The 16,034-nt window shown below is 44.0% G+C and overlaps 1 protein-coding gene across 1 annotated transcript in view; it reads left to right on the top strand.

The window, feature by feature from the left end:
* The first annotated feature begins 1,835 nt into the window (after nt 1-1,835).
* CCDC12 (coiled-coil domain containing 12) overlaps nt 1,836-16,034 on the top strand; it is a 31,290-nt gene continuing 17,091 nt past the window's right edge. Inside the window, exons 1-2 of the mRNA XM_042475519.1 lie at nt 1,836-2,355; nt 6,650-6,882. Coding sequence (XP_042331453.1) covers nt 6,787-6,882 — 96 coding nt within the window. The 5' untranslated portion in view covers nt 1,836-2,355; nt 6,650-6,786. The remainder of the gene's footprint in view (nt 2,356-6,649; nt 6,883-16,034) is intronic.

The following is a 16,034-nucleotide window of genomic DNA, read 5'->3' as shown; positions in this document are numbered from 1 at the left end:
CACACTCCTGCAGCCAAAATGCTATCTGGAACCCAATTGCAGCTGATACCAAGGACTCACTGCACACCACTGATGTACAAACTTTCTGGGAATGGTAAGTCCCTCGGTGGTAGGCGTTCAGAAAGACAAACATTCGCCCATGTGGCTCTTCCCATTCTACTCTCCCTCAGGTCTCCAGACTGCATGCATAAATATAACACAGCATGTGATGCTCAGCACATGATGCATGGAAACTGAAATGTGGGAGTTGTGTTGCTACATCTTTCCCTCTCCTGCTTGCTTGTGAAGCCGCCTGGGATGTCTCAACGGCATGCAATTACAAAATTCTGTAAATGGATGTGAAACCCATCTACATCTTGTTATGCAATTTTTAGCTTGATGAGATGAATGGAAAGGGCTCCAATGGAATGATTTTCCTGGACAAATTGGTGGGCAAACAGAGATGTAAAAAAGGAGCTTAACAGTTCTTAAGAATCCTGTGCTCTGAAAGATCCTTCCCCTCTGATCCTGGAAGCTAAACAGGGTCAGCCATGGTTAGTACTTGGATGGGAGACTAACAAGTAATTCTAGCTGCTGTAGGCTAGATTTCAGAGGAAAGAACTGGCAAAATCACCTCTGGGTATTCCTTACCTAGGAAAGCCCTATGAAACTCATGGGACTGCCCTAAATCGACACAAATACTGCTTTCTTTAGTCTGGACAGTATACTCCTTGTTGATGCAGCCCAGAACTCTGTTGGTTTAAGGAACTAGATGCTGTCTGATCTTGGAAGCTAAGCACAGTCAGCTCTGGTTAGTACTTAGATGGGAGACAACCAATGAATCTCAGATACTGTAGGCTCTATTTCAGAGGAAGGAACTGGTAAAACCACTTCTGTGTATTCCTTGCCTACCAAAACTCTAGGAAATTAATGAGGTCCTTGTAACTCAACTGGCAATTTGAAGGCACATACGTATGCACACACACACACACACAAAACATATCAGTGCTATTTGTCGTAATGTGCCTTCACATCAACTCTGGTGTATGTTAGCCCTAACCTATGGTTTTCTTGACGAGATTTGTTCAGATTTACCATTGTCTTCCTCTCTGTCTGAAGACTTGCCCAAAGTCAGGGATTCGAACCCAGCTTTCTTGGGTCCCTAGCCCAATACTCAAACTACAATACCACACTGGCTCTCAACAGTGGTACTACGCTAACAGAAAAGTCTGTTGAGATCTTGGCAAGTTATTTTTAGCAAGCAGTTAATTGCGGTCATTTTTCCGAAGTCCCACAAAGTAGATGGCCTTTGAAACACAGAGAAGCTTCCTATGAGAAAGGCATGTGGCTCCAAAGGCATGTGGAGGAGCTAAGTAGTAGCTCACATGGGAGGACTGGCTTCCTGCATATCCTTTTGCACTAACAGACATAGAGGTCTCATTGCACTAGGCCAGTGATGGCAAACCTTTTTAAGGTCGCGTGACGGGGGCGGGGCTTCTACCCCCAGGATGGGGGCTGGGTGCCGGGGCGGGGCTTCTGCCCCCTTTTCAGAGGGAGGGAGCCTCTGGCTCCTCCCCCCGCCTTTGACGGCCCCAGAGGTTCCCTTCCAGGGCCGTCAGAGGCCAGCAAAAGGGCCCTCGCCCTTCCTTTGCTCATCGCGAAAGGGCTCCGCAGAGCCCTTTCTAGGCAAGCAAAGGCAAGCCAGGAGGAGGAGGAGGCTGGGCACGCGTCCCAGCCTCCTCATCCTCGGCCTTCGCTCGCCAAGAAAGGGCTCCACAGAGCCCTTTCCTGGCAAGTGAAGGCAAGCCGGGAGGGAAGAGGGCTGGGAGGAGGAGACAGACGCCCACACACCTGTCTCCTCCTCCCAGGTGCCATTTTCTGGCTTCCCGCTGTCTCGCTTCCCGCTGGCGGAAGAGAGACATCGGGAGGCCCGAAAATGGTAGGGAGGAGGCGGAAGGGGCACACGCCTGTTCCGCCTTCTCCCTCGCCCCCATGCCTGGCGAAATCGCGCTGCATGCCACCTGTGGCACGCGTGCAACGCATTTACCATCATGGCACTAGGGTAAGTAAAGCAAGGTTTCCTACCTACCCTCTGCCATGTTCCCAAACAACCTTGGGGTTATCCTAAATCTAATAACTGTTTTGTAAATCCAAAGTTTAAACAATCAGTCATTCCAGAATCCCACTGCGGGTTCTGTTCAGAGCATCAGGTCTTTCTTACTTGCAAGATATCACCAAGTATTCCTAGAACCTAGCTATCAGGTATAAATATCAGTCCCAATTCTGTGAGCACAGAGAGTCTTCTTTGCTCACTGTGTCGTCCTTGGATTTTGTCTGAGCCATCCCTCGCTTTCTGTGGATCTGTCTGCAGGACTGGTAAATATGACCCCTCTACAACCTTCCGCCTCCACTATCCCACTTCCACATTTCCTTTCGGTTAGCTCTGTATGGTGCGACTGTTTGAATTGCTATTGTACAGTATTGTGAAGTTTTTGGTGAGTTTTTCAGGCAGGCCATGTTCTAGAAATTTATTCCCGACGTTTCGGCTGCATCTATGGCTGGCATCTTCAGAATGATGCATGGGAACCAAAATGAAGATGCCAGCTACAGATGCAGGCGAAACGTCAGGAATAAACTCTTCTAGAATATGGCCACAAAGTCTGAAAAACCCACAAAAAGCTATGCTATTGTAATTCAGGTGCTGTAGGTTAGATTTCAGAGGAAAGAAGTGGCAAAATCATCTCTGAGTACAGTATTGGATTTCAAAATAAAAACCTGCTTCATTTCATTCAGCCAGGAGTTTTCTCACATTAGTACCGGTAAACATCGGTGAAAACAAACCTCTAGTTACCCAGCCTCTCGCAAAGCATCTTTTGAGTTAAATTGCTTCCAAAATATTTAAAGACGTTGACACAGTTCCAGCCCACTTACCTTTTTGGATAACACACTTCTGCCACAGAAACCCACTGGGTGACCTTGGGCAAGGCACACTTTCTCAGCCTCAGAAGAAGGCAAAGGCAACCCCAACCCCCTCCCCTAAACAAATCTAGCCAAGAAAACCCCATTATAGGCTCATATTTAGGATGCTATAAATTGGAAACAACTTGAAGACACAACAGCAACAACTACCTGGAACTGACCCGAAGAAAATTAATTCTTTCTCATTTCTCTCTTTCTCTTTCTTTGTATACACTAAGTGTACTTCTCCAAATAAAATCCTACCAGTATTTGGAATATTTTTTTCTCAGATTCCTTAAATAAACCTCTTCCTCTCTTACTCCCACTCCTCTCACACAGACTTTATCTTTGGATAAACTGTTTCTGTACTTCAGTCTGCAACCTGTACCACAACAGAAGGCATGTTCACAAGGGCACATTTTCATATTCATGGGTCTCATTGTGCAAAATCTCTAGTCTCTCATCACCTCTGAAAGGCTGAGTAATTTATTCCAGGGAGAAGCGTTTAATCTCTGTCCTTCATCCTTCCCAACGCGATGCCTTTGTCCGAGGCTTCATTATGCCGCTTCTTGGGGTTGATGTTGCTACTCCTGTCTGTTTGCTTTGAAGTCTGCTTCCTACAATAGCTTCTAAATTATTTAAAACGTAAACATCTGGATGAAATGAACTAGACATTGGGGATGGTTTTGCACATCCATTCTTCAGTCTGGCCTCAAGCGGAAAGAATGGCACTGCTTGACAGATATGGTGCATTTGAAGAGGCATCAAAGCCTGAAAACAAACAAAAGTCAAATTTGATGGATCATATCTGAATTTATTTTTTTAGTTATTTAAACTCAAATGTCTCCTTTGAATATGTGAACCTGACGCTGATGAAGACACCCGAGGAAGGCATTTAAGCATTTGAAGGGGTGTCATATTGAGGATGGAGCAAGATTGTTTTCTACTACTCTAGAGACTAAAACACGGAGCAATGGATGCAAACTACAGGAAAAGAGATTCTACCTCAACATTACGAGGAACTTCCTGGCAGTAAAAGCTGTTTGAAAGTGGAAGATGCTCCATTGGAAAGTAGTGGAGTCTCCTTCTTTGAAGGTTTTTAAACAGAGGCTGGATGGTCATCTATTGGGAGTGCTTTGATTGTGAGTTCCTGCATGGCAGAATGAAGTTGAACTGGATGGTCCTTGTGGTCTCTTCCAACTCTATGATCATAACGAAGAATAAGGGTGCAATTAAACTGTAGAAATAATGTAGTTTGACACCACTTTGTCGTGAAACCAGGATTCGATTCCCAGCTTTGCCATGAAACCCACTCTCTGCCACTGGATTCCTCCATCACCACCACCTTCCTTTCCTTTCTCTGTGGCTGCAGCTGCACTGCAGAATTAATGCAGTTTGACAACGTTTAACTACCACATGGCTCAAAGCTATGGAATCCTGGGATTTGTAGTTTCATGAGCTACATGTCCACTGGGGTTTGGTTCCAGGTACGCGCCTCCCCCCCATGGATACCAAAATCCATGGATATTCAAGTCCCATTAAATACAATGCTGTAGTAAAATGGCAAAATCAAGCGTTCCTTTTTTGGAATTTGTCTTTATAAAAAATATTTCCATGCCATGGAGGATTGAATGTATGAATATGGAAGGCTGGCTGTAGTTGTACAGTGGGCCCTTGGTATCCCCTGGGGTTTAGTTCAAGGATCCCCAGTGGATACCAAAATCCGTGGATGCTCAAGTCCCATTAAATACAGTGGCATAGTAAAATGGTGTCCCTTATATAAATTGGGAAATCAAGGTTTGCTATTTGGAATTTATGAATTTTGGGAATATTTTCAAGCTGTGGATACTTGAACCTGTGGATAAAAAAATCCGTGGATAAGGAGGGCTGACTGTATTTAGCTTTCTTCGTCAGAGGGCTCTGGTGCTTTCCATGGATTTCTCTCCTGGAAAGGTAACTCTTGCCCTCTGCAAATTCTCTCCATCCAACCTCTACAACCTTCTTGCAAACAGTTTTGTATGATTCTTAAGGCCACCTGGGCTTTTGTATGTTTGCGTGCACCCTTGCATATTTTCTAAATAAAGCACTTTATTTACCTAAACTGGAGTACTCTCTGCAGTTAATACTGGTATACATAGGTGGAAGATCCCCATAGTTACCCTCCTCTCACAAGCCTCCTTTTGAGCTATTTTGTTGTTAAGTGCCCTCGAATAGATCTTGACTCATGGCGACCCTATGGATGAGACATCTCCAAGACCGTCTGTCCTCCACTGCTCTGCTTAGTTCCTGCAACCCCATAAAACCCACAGTGACCTCCTGAATAGAGCCCCTCCATCTGGCCTGTGGCCTTCCTCTCTTTCTGCTTCTCTCCACCTTTCTCAGCATTATGGTCTTTTCCAATGAGTCCTTCCTTCTCATGATGTGTCCCAAGTACGACAGCCTCAGTTTGGTCATCTTGGCCTTTTCCAGTGAGGTTTCCAGCTTGATCTGCTCTAGGACCCGTTTGTTTGTCCTTTTGGCTCTCCATGGGATCCTCAGCACTCTCCTCCAGCCCCACATAATCTCAAATGAATGGGTTTTCTTCTAATCTTCTTTCTTGATTGCCCAGCTCTCACATCCATCCATGGTAATAATAGGGAATACGATGGCTTGGGTGGTTCTGACTTTTGTGCTCAGTTTGCATTTTGGAATCTTTTCTACTTCTTTCGTAGCCACCCTCCCCATTTCTAACCTTCTTCTGATTTCCTGGCTGCAATCCCCATTTCTATCAACGTTTGATCCCAAGTATGGGAATACTTTCACTATTTCTATTTCTTCACTGTCTAAGCTGAACTTCTGAAGGTCATTGGTGATCATTATTTTGGTTTTCTTTAGGTTCAACCTTAAGTCTGCCTTTGCACTTTCTTCTTTGACCTTCCTTGGTAGTTGTTCCCGGTCTGTGAGGTTTTTTGCTAGTATTATGGTGTCGTTTCCATATCTCAGATTGTTGATATTCCTTCCTCCTCCTTTCACTCCTCCTGCTTTTGTGTCCAAGCCTGCTTTTCTCACAATATGTTCTGCATACAAGTTAGAAAAACAGGGTAATAGGATGCATAATTCTCCCAAATTTTAAGGAGATGCTGTGGCTGCTTATGGGACCCCTAATGTCTCCCCGCCTTTTAGGATAACAGATGAGACTCGTGATATTCATATACATCTCTTGTTTTCCCCCAAAATTGGGACTCGAGGCAGCTTATACAATTTAAAGAAATGCATATAACAGCACATAAATCAGTAAAAACATACAAAACAAGTTTGCTGAATCCTGGGAGCTGTAGTTTATCGTGCCTGACAGAGAAGACTCAGTGTTGTCTCACAGTTCCCAGAATTCCATAGCACTGAGCAAGGGCAGTTAAAGTGGTCTCAGACTGAATTATTCCTGAAGTGTATTTTGGACCAGATGTGGTCTTTGAGAGCTTTTCATGACCTATGCCAGAGTGGTTCCCACACTTTGGTCCTCCAGATGTTTCGGACTTCAGCTCCCAGAATGCCTGACTCTTGGCCAAGCTGGCTGGGGCTTCTGGGAGTTGAAGTCCAAAACACCTGAAGGAGCAAAGGTTTGGGAGCTTTGCTATATTCTATAAAATATATATTCTATAATACATGTTAGAATATAATATATATTCCATAATAAAACATATAACTGATCTCCTTTTGCAATTCTTTGGAGGAGAAGGGAAAGGCTGTCCTCCTCCCATCGATGAGCTAGGCGCTCTGCTCGCCTCCCTTGGGTTCGTCGATCGATGATCTTGGCGCTCTGCTGACCGCCTCTGCTTTTTTGCCCATTGCGCCTGCGCTGTGCGCGGCAAGATGGCGGCCGCGCCGGGAGGGCTGCAAGAAGAAGCGCTGAAGCGGAAGGAGCGGCTGAAAGCGCTGCGGGAGAGGACCGGGGCAGCAGCCAGGCAGGTGGGTCGGGGGTCCCGGCTGGGAGGGAGGGAGGGAGCCGCTGAATGCCGGTGGCTCCGGAATGCGAGGGCTTCCGGTACCTGACGGAAAGGGGGCGGAGCCTCTGGTGATGTCACTTGTGACGTCATCGTGGAACCATGGGATTTGTAGTTTGGTGACCTTCAGCTGTATCTGCATAACCTTCTCAACTTTCTTTTCTGTTGTATTACATTTGTGTTGTTTGCTTCAATAGAGGTTGCATCATTTCCTACTTTGTTATTGTGCTTGGCTATTATTACGATGGTTTATCTTGTATCCTTTGTATATATTGGTTTTGTATACTTTTGTTTTATACACATACACACACACACACACACACACATATATATATATATTGCTTGTTACCCTTTTAAACAACTATAGTTAAAGCTTATCCATAGTACCCTTTCTTGTTTTTTGGTCTTTTCCAGTCCATTGCTTCAACAGTATCCCATGGGATCCTGGGATTTCTGGTTTGGTGGGAAGTTGTATAGACTCCTTTGGCTGTGTCTACGCTGCAGAAATAATGCAGTTCGTTACCGCTATAATAATAATAATAATAATAATAATAAATTTTATTTGTACCCCGCTTCTCTATCGAAGATAATAGAGGCGGCTTATCTATTAAAGCTCCATCCATACTAATCCTCAATATCCCCTTCCGTCCCTCCCCTAATTAACAGAATTAAACAATGAAGTATTAAAACAATCTCAAAATAAAATAATCCAATTGAAATGGACAACGAGGGATTAGGCACAAGGCAGTCAATGGCAGCCCTTTTAAAGCTAAGGCCCCATACAGACAGGCCAAAAGAAAGCTGCTTTGGGTCACTTTGGAGGTACGCTGTTTCAATGATACATGCGTCCTAAGAGTCCGGAAGCTGCGCCAAAGCTGTGCTCTAGTCCTTAGGACTGGATTGTGACTTTGGTGTGGCTTCTGGACTCTGAGGACACATGCATCAATTTAACAGCATGCCTCCAAAGTGACCCAAAGCAGCTTCCTTTTGGCCTGTCTGTTTGGGCCTTAAGATAGCAATAAGACGGATCTCCGTCAGGCCATTCCATGGTCTGGAAGCAGCAAAAGAAAAGGCCCTCTGGGAGGTTGGGGTTAATCTGGCCTCTCCCAGAGGACCAAAGTGCGCAGGGAGGATTCTAAGGAAGGAGGCAATCCCGCAAATAGGGTGGACCCAAGCCATGTAGGGCTTTAAAAGTCACAACCAGCAACTTGTCCTGCGCCCAGAAGCTAATAGGCAGCCATTGGAGTGATGGGGTCACTTCTAGATTTTCCCATGACCAACCTGGCTGCCATATTCTGTACCAATTGAAGTTTCCGGATTAAGCACCAGGATAGCCCCATGTAGAGTGCATTGCAGAAGTCGAGTCGTGAGGTTAGCAGAGCATGTAAGTGATGGGGTCTGGTCCCATGGGATACTGGGATTTGTAGTTTAGTGGGGGGGTGTTTAGGCTTCTCTGGGTGCGTCTGCACCGTAGAAATAAGGCAGTTTGGCACCACTTTAAGTGCTGTAGCTCCATCCTGTGGAATCCTGGGATTTGCAGTTTCCGTCAGACATAACTCTTTGTGCCTACTCTTAAGACTGGATGGATGAGCGAGTAGAGAGGGTCAGTGCTTCCAGGACAGATTGTACTCTTGCTTTTCACCAGGGGATGGCTCCTCCTCTTAAATAAGAGTTAAGATGCTTTACTTACATTGACCCCATGGATGTCGACTGAGGCTTTTGGGGTCAATTTTTTGACCTACATTTTTAGACTTATACATGAGTATATACAGTAATCGAGTTTGAGACCACTTTAACTGCCCCGGCTTAGTGTTAGTGAATCCTGGGCACTGGAGTTTTGTGAAACATTTAGCCTTCTCTGTCAGAGAGGGTTCTGGTGCCACAACAAACTACAGTTCCCAGAATTCCCTAGCACTGAGCCAGGGCAGTTAAAGCAGTCTCAAACTAGATTATTCCTGCAATGCCTCAGAACAATTCACAGATTAACGTGGAAATCACTCCTCCCAATTTAGAATCATATATATATATATATATCTTATATACCCCACTCACTTCCATGCCAGCATTCTCTGAAAATGCCAAAGCCACAGCTGCTGGCGAAATGTTAGGAATAAACTCTTCTAGAGCATGGCCACAGAGCCCCAAAAACCCACAAAAAACTATTTGGGATTTAGCTTAGGATAGTTTGTGAGATTTTTATTTAGAGGAAAGTGAAAAGCATTCATTTGCTGTCCAGCCACCACAGTAAAGGACCCATCCTCTGAAACTGATCCGTCAGGATATTCTGCTAAGAGACACAGAGGTGCATAAATAACCTAGAAACATTCCTAGTGATGAAGCTTGTTATAAGGAACTTTTCAAAGGGTCAGCCAAACGCTTGGAGGAATAGACCTGTCAGTGGTAGTTAGCTTTAATAGGACTCTTGTTTGGAATATTTTTTGAGGAGCAGAAGCTGGAGAGCAACAGGAGCTGACTATTTCCATGATAATTTGCTTATGAACTTTCCAGGGGTTAGCATGCAAGGTAAGGCTATGATGAGGCAATTCCTTTGTTTTCCTCATTTCAGTAATCCCTTTAAAAGAAGCCTGCCAGCCTAGATTTAGCCCACGTTGGTTTGCATGCATCCAGTGCTCCATGTTAAAATCTGCATCCGGTCCTGGGAGAACTAGGCAGTGTGAACTGAACTGATAATAATGTAAAAGAGGAATGCCATTGGCCAGTCCCAGCTGTGACTTGCCCAAGTCCTGCATGTCATTGTTTGTTTTCAAAGGAGAAAACCGTTGCTCTGGTCCCTCCGAAGCCTTTTGTCTTTTAATTAAAAAGGAAGATGATAGCTGAAGGTTTGCTGGTGCTCTCCTTGCCGCTAGTGCCCCTGAGAAGCTACGGTCCCATGAATTATCCATGCTTAGAATAAAGTGATCTGTCTGGCCCATCTGGCAAGATAAACCGTCTGCCTCGTTGCTCATGGTTTATTAATAGTTTGACTAATAAAGTTTTCTAACAGCTCCGGGAAACAGATTGCTTTAGACGAGGAGGCTAGATTCTGTAATTTGCTTTGGAGAGAAGCATCTGGGTGACATAAAACAGACCCAGCGACAGGCACTGTCACCACTGGAGATGTTTCCTGGGCAAATCCCATTGAAATAAATAGTTGTTGCAATATTATTGCTATACCATAATGGTCGTAAGATGCAGCGTGGCATAGTGGTTTGAGTGTTGGGCTTCAACTCTAGAGACCAAGGTTGGATTCCCAGCTCAGCCATGAAATCCACTGGGGGACCTTGGGCAAATCACATGCTCTCAGCCTCGAGGAAGGCCATGGCAAACCTCCTCTGAAGAAATCCTGCCAGGAAAATGCCATACAGGTTCACCTTAGCGTCGCCATAAGTTGGAAATGATTTGAAGGCACACAACATCAACAACAAAGTGTATCTTGGAGGTATGTTGTGGAAGGCAAGAGGAAAAGAGGGACATTACACTATAGGTGGAGTGACTCAGATCAAGGAAGGTGTGTCCCTGAGTTTGCAATGCCTGAGCAACAAGACTGAGTCTCTTGGAAAGCTCACCTTCATAGTGGCGCCATAGGTTAAAAGTTGGCTTGACTTGGTGATGGAACACTGCATTTAGTCTCTTGGGAAGGTCTATGTACTCTTTGTTACGGAGATAGCTTAAGATGACCAAAGAAGTAAATTCTACATACCTTCCAACATTTCACAGATTAAAAACCAGGACACATGTGGCCAAGAAACATCAGAGTGTGATTCAGATGGCAAAGGTTATTAATGGGGAAGTACACACAAGCTATTTGCTACCTAAATCCCCTAAAGGCGCCAGATCCTGCCTGATCTTTGGAGATAAGCAGAGTCATCCCTGGTTAGTACTTGGATGGGAGACTGCCAGTGAGTACCAGGTGCTGTAGGCTACATTCCAGAAGAAGGAACTGGCAAAACCATCTCTGAGGGTTCCTTGCCTAAGAAAATGCTATGAAGTTCATGGGGTTGCCATAAGTTGACAGGTGACCTGAAGGTGCATACACACACAACTTGGTTAGGAAATCATTTGTGCCTTACATGTTCGGCTTTGTTTTCTTCTTATTGTTTGCCTTCAAGTTGTTTCCAATTTATGGTGACTCTGAGGTACTGTTTGAGTAAACAGTTGTTGTCAAGGCTCAGGTTGGATAAAAATGAGTGGATTTTAAGGGGGAAGTATGCTTTTAAAAATTTACACCAGCTTTTTAAAAATTTAAATCAGGATTTGTTTGGGTTTTTTTAAAGAAAAAAACATTTAAAAATTATTAACTAAAAATAACCGATTAAAATGAGATCAGAATGTTATATTACAGTCACTTTTCATAATCGATTAAAGAACAAGCATAATCTTGCATAGAATGCACCAGTTATGGTTCTGATAGAGTTAAGCATTTTAAGCCCAGTTGAGTTCAGAGAGATTTGCTTTGCTCATGCTTTGGTTTCAAGTAGCAGGGCAAAGAGTACTTAAACCTTTCCATGGAAACCAAATTGTTTAACTTTAGTCAGATCTTATCCCTTGAGGACAGAGTCAGAACTCAAGATGACCTTAACAGATTAGAGAATAGGACCAAAATAAAGTGGATTTCAGCAGGAATAAATGTGAGGAGCTACATTTAAGTATGGGAAAAATCAGATGTGCATGCTTTTGAGATGGGTGACACCTGGCTTGGCAGCAGTATGCGTGAAAGGATCTAGGGTTCTAGCAGATCACAAGATAAACATGAGTTAACAGTGTGGTGCGGCACCAAATAAACCAATGCAAGTCTAGATGTAGTAATACCACTCTGTTGTTCTTTGGTCAGACCTCATCTGGAATGCTAAGTCTAGTTTTGGGCGCCACAGTTCAAAAAGGATATTGACAAGCAGGAGCTTGTCCAGAGAAGGCCAACCAAGATGATCAAAGGTCTGGACACCAAGCTTTATGAGGGATGACCTAGGAGCTGGGTATGTTTAGTTAGGAGAAAACTGAGAGGTGGTGTGATAACCATATCTAAAGGGATGTCACATAGAACCTAGAATCACAGATATGGAAGAGACCCTGAGGGGCCATCCGGTCTAACCCCCTGACATGCAGGAATAAACAATCCAAGCACTCCAAACAGATGGCCATCCAGACTCTGCTTAAAAGCCTCCATAGAAGGAGACACAACCACACTCCGAGGGAGCGTGTTCCACTATTGAGCAACTCTTACTGTCAGGATGTTCTTCCTAATGTTTAGGTGGAATTCCTTAGCTCGAATCCATCGCTCTGGGTCCTATTTTCTGGACCCCCTTTGGCCATGCAGGAAAACACAGTGTAAGCCCTCCCTGCGACCAATAGCCATCCAGCCTGTGTTTAAAAATCTCCAAAGAAGGAGATTCCACCACGCTCAGATGGAGTGTGTTCCACTGTCAAACAGCTCTTACTGTTAGGAAGTTCTTCTTAAGGTTTAGGTGGGATCTCTTTTCCTGTAGCTTGCATCCATTGTTCCAGGTCCTGTTCTCTGGAGCAGCAGAAAACAAGCTTGCTACATCCTCAGCGTGACATCCCTTCAGATACTTAAACAGGGCTATTCTATCACCTCTTAATCTTCTCTTCCCCAGGCTAAGCATACCCAGCTCCCTAAGTCACTCCTCATAGGCTTGGTGATTTCCAGACCCTCACCATTTTGGTCGCCCTCGTCTGGACACGCTCCAGCTTGTCAACATCCTTATTGAATTGTGTCCCCTAGAAGTGGACACAGTATTCCTGGTGAGGCCTGGCCAAACCAAAACAAACTGAACAAGTTTGTTTTCTGCTGCTACAGAGACTAGAACAGTGGAATAACTACCTTGGTGGGTGGTGGACTCTTCTTTGGAGGTCTTTAAACAGGTTGGATGACCAACTTTCAGGCAGGTGGCTTAACTAGATAGTTCTTGCAGCTCCTTCCAACTCATAAGTTTCTACAATTTTCAGTAGTTTATGCCCAGAGGATGGTGACCAAAATGGTGAATATTCTGGGAACCAGGACCTATAAGGAATGGTCCCCAGAACTGGATATATTTAGCCTGGAGAAGAGAGGACCAAGAGGGATATAGTAGACATTATTGAATGTCTAAGAAGCTTTCACATGGGAGATAGAGCAAGTTTGTTTTCTGCTTCCTCAGGAGTAGTACTGAAGCAGTCATTCAAGTGACAAGAAAGGAGATTGTGACTTCCTGACAGTAAAAGTTGGTTGACTGTGGAAAGGACTGACTTGAAGAGTGTTGGCATTTCCTTCACTGGAGAGTCTTAAATAAAGGTTGGAGAGCCATGGTCAGGGATGCTTTTCGTTTTTCATGCATTGGCTGAGTTTGAACTAGATCTCCCTTGGGGTCCATTACAGTTCTGTGATTGAAATCAATGCTTGTTTTGTTCTTTGGGGGGGGGATGGCGGCAATAATATGTCGTCAAGAATTAGAAACCACTGCCTATCATGTTTATATGCAGATCATAAACATTCAAGTTCTGTCACTGTGCAGCACAGATTCTTTATTTGCACGCCGTCTCTTCCAACTCTATGATTCTATGATTCTAAGCATTGTTTTGCCCAGTGATCATCAGCTTTAGTTCTGGGTTTAGATTGTGCTGCTATGTAGCCTCCTTGAACTGCGTGTTAGCCATGCCCTCCAAATGCCAACATGTCTTCTTGATTCATGTTTTGCATTAATGAACTCTTCTCTGGGTCAGCCAAGTGTCCCAGTCATTGGGCTCACAGTCATAAGGATGAACTCTAAATGCATACAGTGTGGTCTGTTATTCTTGTCTTGGGGATGGTAGGACTTATAGTCCACACAGTCTTGAGAGTACCAGGTTGGGGAAGTGGGGTACTCGGTGACCGGAATTTCTCTTGATATGCCTGGAGTTGTCTGAGGTTTTCATCTGCCTCTTCTGGAGGCAATAACTTCCAGTTCAGCAATTGCATATTTTATTTTTTGAACTACCCCAAACTCAGGGATTCAACTGGATTCCTCCTCCCTTCCCATATAGATTTTATTTCTTGGAAATGAGGTGTTGCTTGAAGTTGAGAAACTCAGGCTCTCACATCGCCAGCAAAGGTTGTAGGAGGTGTTGAAATCTCTCGGTTCAGTGCAAAGGATGTGACAGCTTTGAAGACTTGCAGTCATATTTTTAAACCTGTTGGCGCCAGTCGGTATACTGGTATAAATAATGAAAGTGGAAGGGGATTAATTGCAGATAACAAATGCTGAGCAAGCTGGCAAGACTGGGAGAATTTTCTAAACACATTTTACAAGTATTTGGGGAATGTGGAATTCATAGCAAAATACCTTCCTCATAAAACTGCACTATGTTTTCTTCTGCCTTCCCCTGCTAAACCCACAAATGCTCCAGTCGTGGACATTTCTCCCCTCTGTATGTTTATACCTTGCAGTATTTCTTTCTTGAGACCCTGCAAAGGCACCAGAACTTATTTAGGTGGGGAAGTATTGGTTCTTTGGGGCTTTGTCTTCTCTTGCAGGTATGAGTAGTTCTGTGACCCAACAGAGCTTGCTGGAAACTTCTGGAGCTAAGCTCAACATTTACGGCAGTAACTCCTGTTGCCTTTGTTCATCTCCATGGGTTTTGTTATCTTCAAACTGTCTGCTCATTGATTACAGAAGTAGCTTACTTCAAGAAAGGGTTTGCTTTGTAAAGCCACTACAGAGATGTCTACTTGCCACTACAACCAAGTTAGAATCGTAGAGGTGGAAGAGATTGCAATGATAATCCAGTCCAATACATAACTAAAGCACTCCCAATAGATGGCCATTCAAGTTCTCTTTAATGACCTCCAAAGAACAGGGTTGGAGTCCACCATCCTCTGAAGCACTTCATTTTACTGTCAAACACATCTTACAATCAAGAAATTCTTCCTAGTGATTTGGTTGTGTCTCTTTTCTTATCATTTAAATCCATTGGTTCATTCCATGGATGTATTCACACTGCAGAAATAAAGTCGTTTGACAAAATTTAACTGTTATGGCTCCATTCTGTGGAATCCTGGGATTTGTAGTTTGGCGAGGTATTCAACCTGGTCTGTCAGAGATGTGTTATTGGTGTCAGACTTTTCTTTGTACTGTTCCACATTGAGAACACTGACTGTTTTTTGAGGGGTCCATTGGCACAAGAGAATTAATAGTGCTGTTATTCCCTTTAAATGCCATGGTTCAGTCCTGTGGAATCCTGGGATTTGCAGTTTAGGAAGGGGCATTTAGAATCCTCGGCCAGAGCCCTCTGTTGTTTCACCAAACTATAAAGCCCAGGATGCTGTCGGATGAAACCATGACATTTGAAGTGGAATAATAGTGCTATAATTCTGTAGTGTGCATTAGCCCCAGGGTTGAAAGGTTGGCCATTTGGCTGCTTGGTTTTCTAGGATTGCCTTTTTTTTTTTGGTGGAAGCTTTATTGCAAAAGCTGGTTATGTGTCCCTCATATTTTTCTTAATGTACTTTGGCAATTTTCTGTCTGTCCTTCTTTCTCTTTTGCTTGGATAGGAAGGAGTTCCTCCGATTCAAGGTTATCTTTAATTGTCGGGTTCCTGACCAGCGCTGAGTTCCCCTCTTGTTTCCAAGCTTATCATCGTCCAGAGATAACAGCAAGGACTGGGGCTGCCATAACTCCCTTCATGAAGAAGGGGATTTTTTTTTTCAAGGACCTTCCGGTTTTGAAAGTGCAAATTAAATGTTTGATTAAAGCATGCTTTTCTTTTTGAGGAACATAGGCCCCAGCTTGATAGCCAGACTTGTGTTTTTGAACTTACCTTTGTCAAACACCTCTGCCTTTTTCTGAACTAGCCGGAGGTTGTGGTTTTTTATATGCTTTTAAAAACATGGGGTCTGGCTAGAGAAATAGCTCTTGGAAACTAGGTTAATGATCAACTCCAAAAATGCACAGTTAGATTTGTCTTGCGCCCACTTGGGAATGCTTCATTAGTATGTGCAAAGCATGAGATTTACATCTGCAAATGGCTCCCTGTTGTTTTTCCTGAAATTAACCTGTTAGGCTTGTTCAAAGTGTTATCTGTAAAAGCCGCTTCTGACTTAAAGATTATTAGTGGTGAGCACTAATTTAGCTCTTTGTGAACAGC

This window comes from Sceloporus undulatus, chromosome 6 (genome assembly GCF_019175285.1).
Source record: "Sceloporus undulatus isolate JIND9_A2432 ecotype Alabama chromosome 6, SceUnd_v1.1, whole genome shotgun sequence".
NCBI classification, from domain to species: Eukaryota; Metazoa; Chordata; class Lepidosauria; order Squamata; family Phrynosomatidae; genus Sceloporus; species Sceloporus undulatus.
The sequence above is the reverse complement of the archived record's forward strand: the minus strand, read 5'-3'. Positions and strand labels throughout refer to the sequence as shown.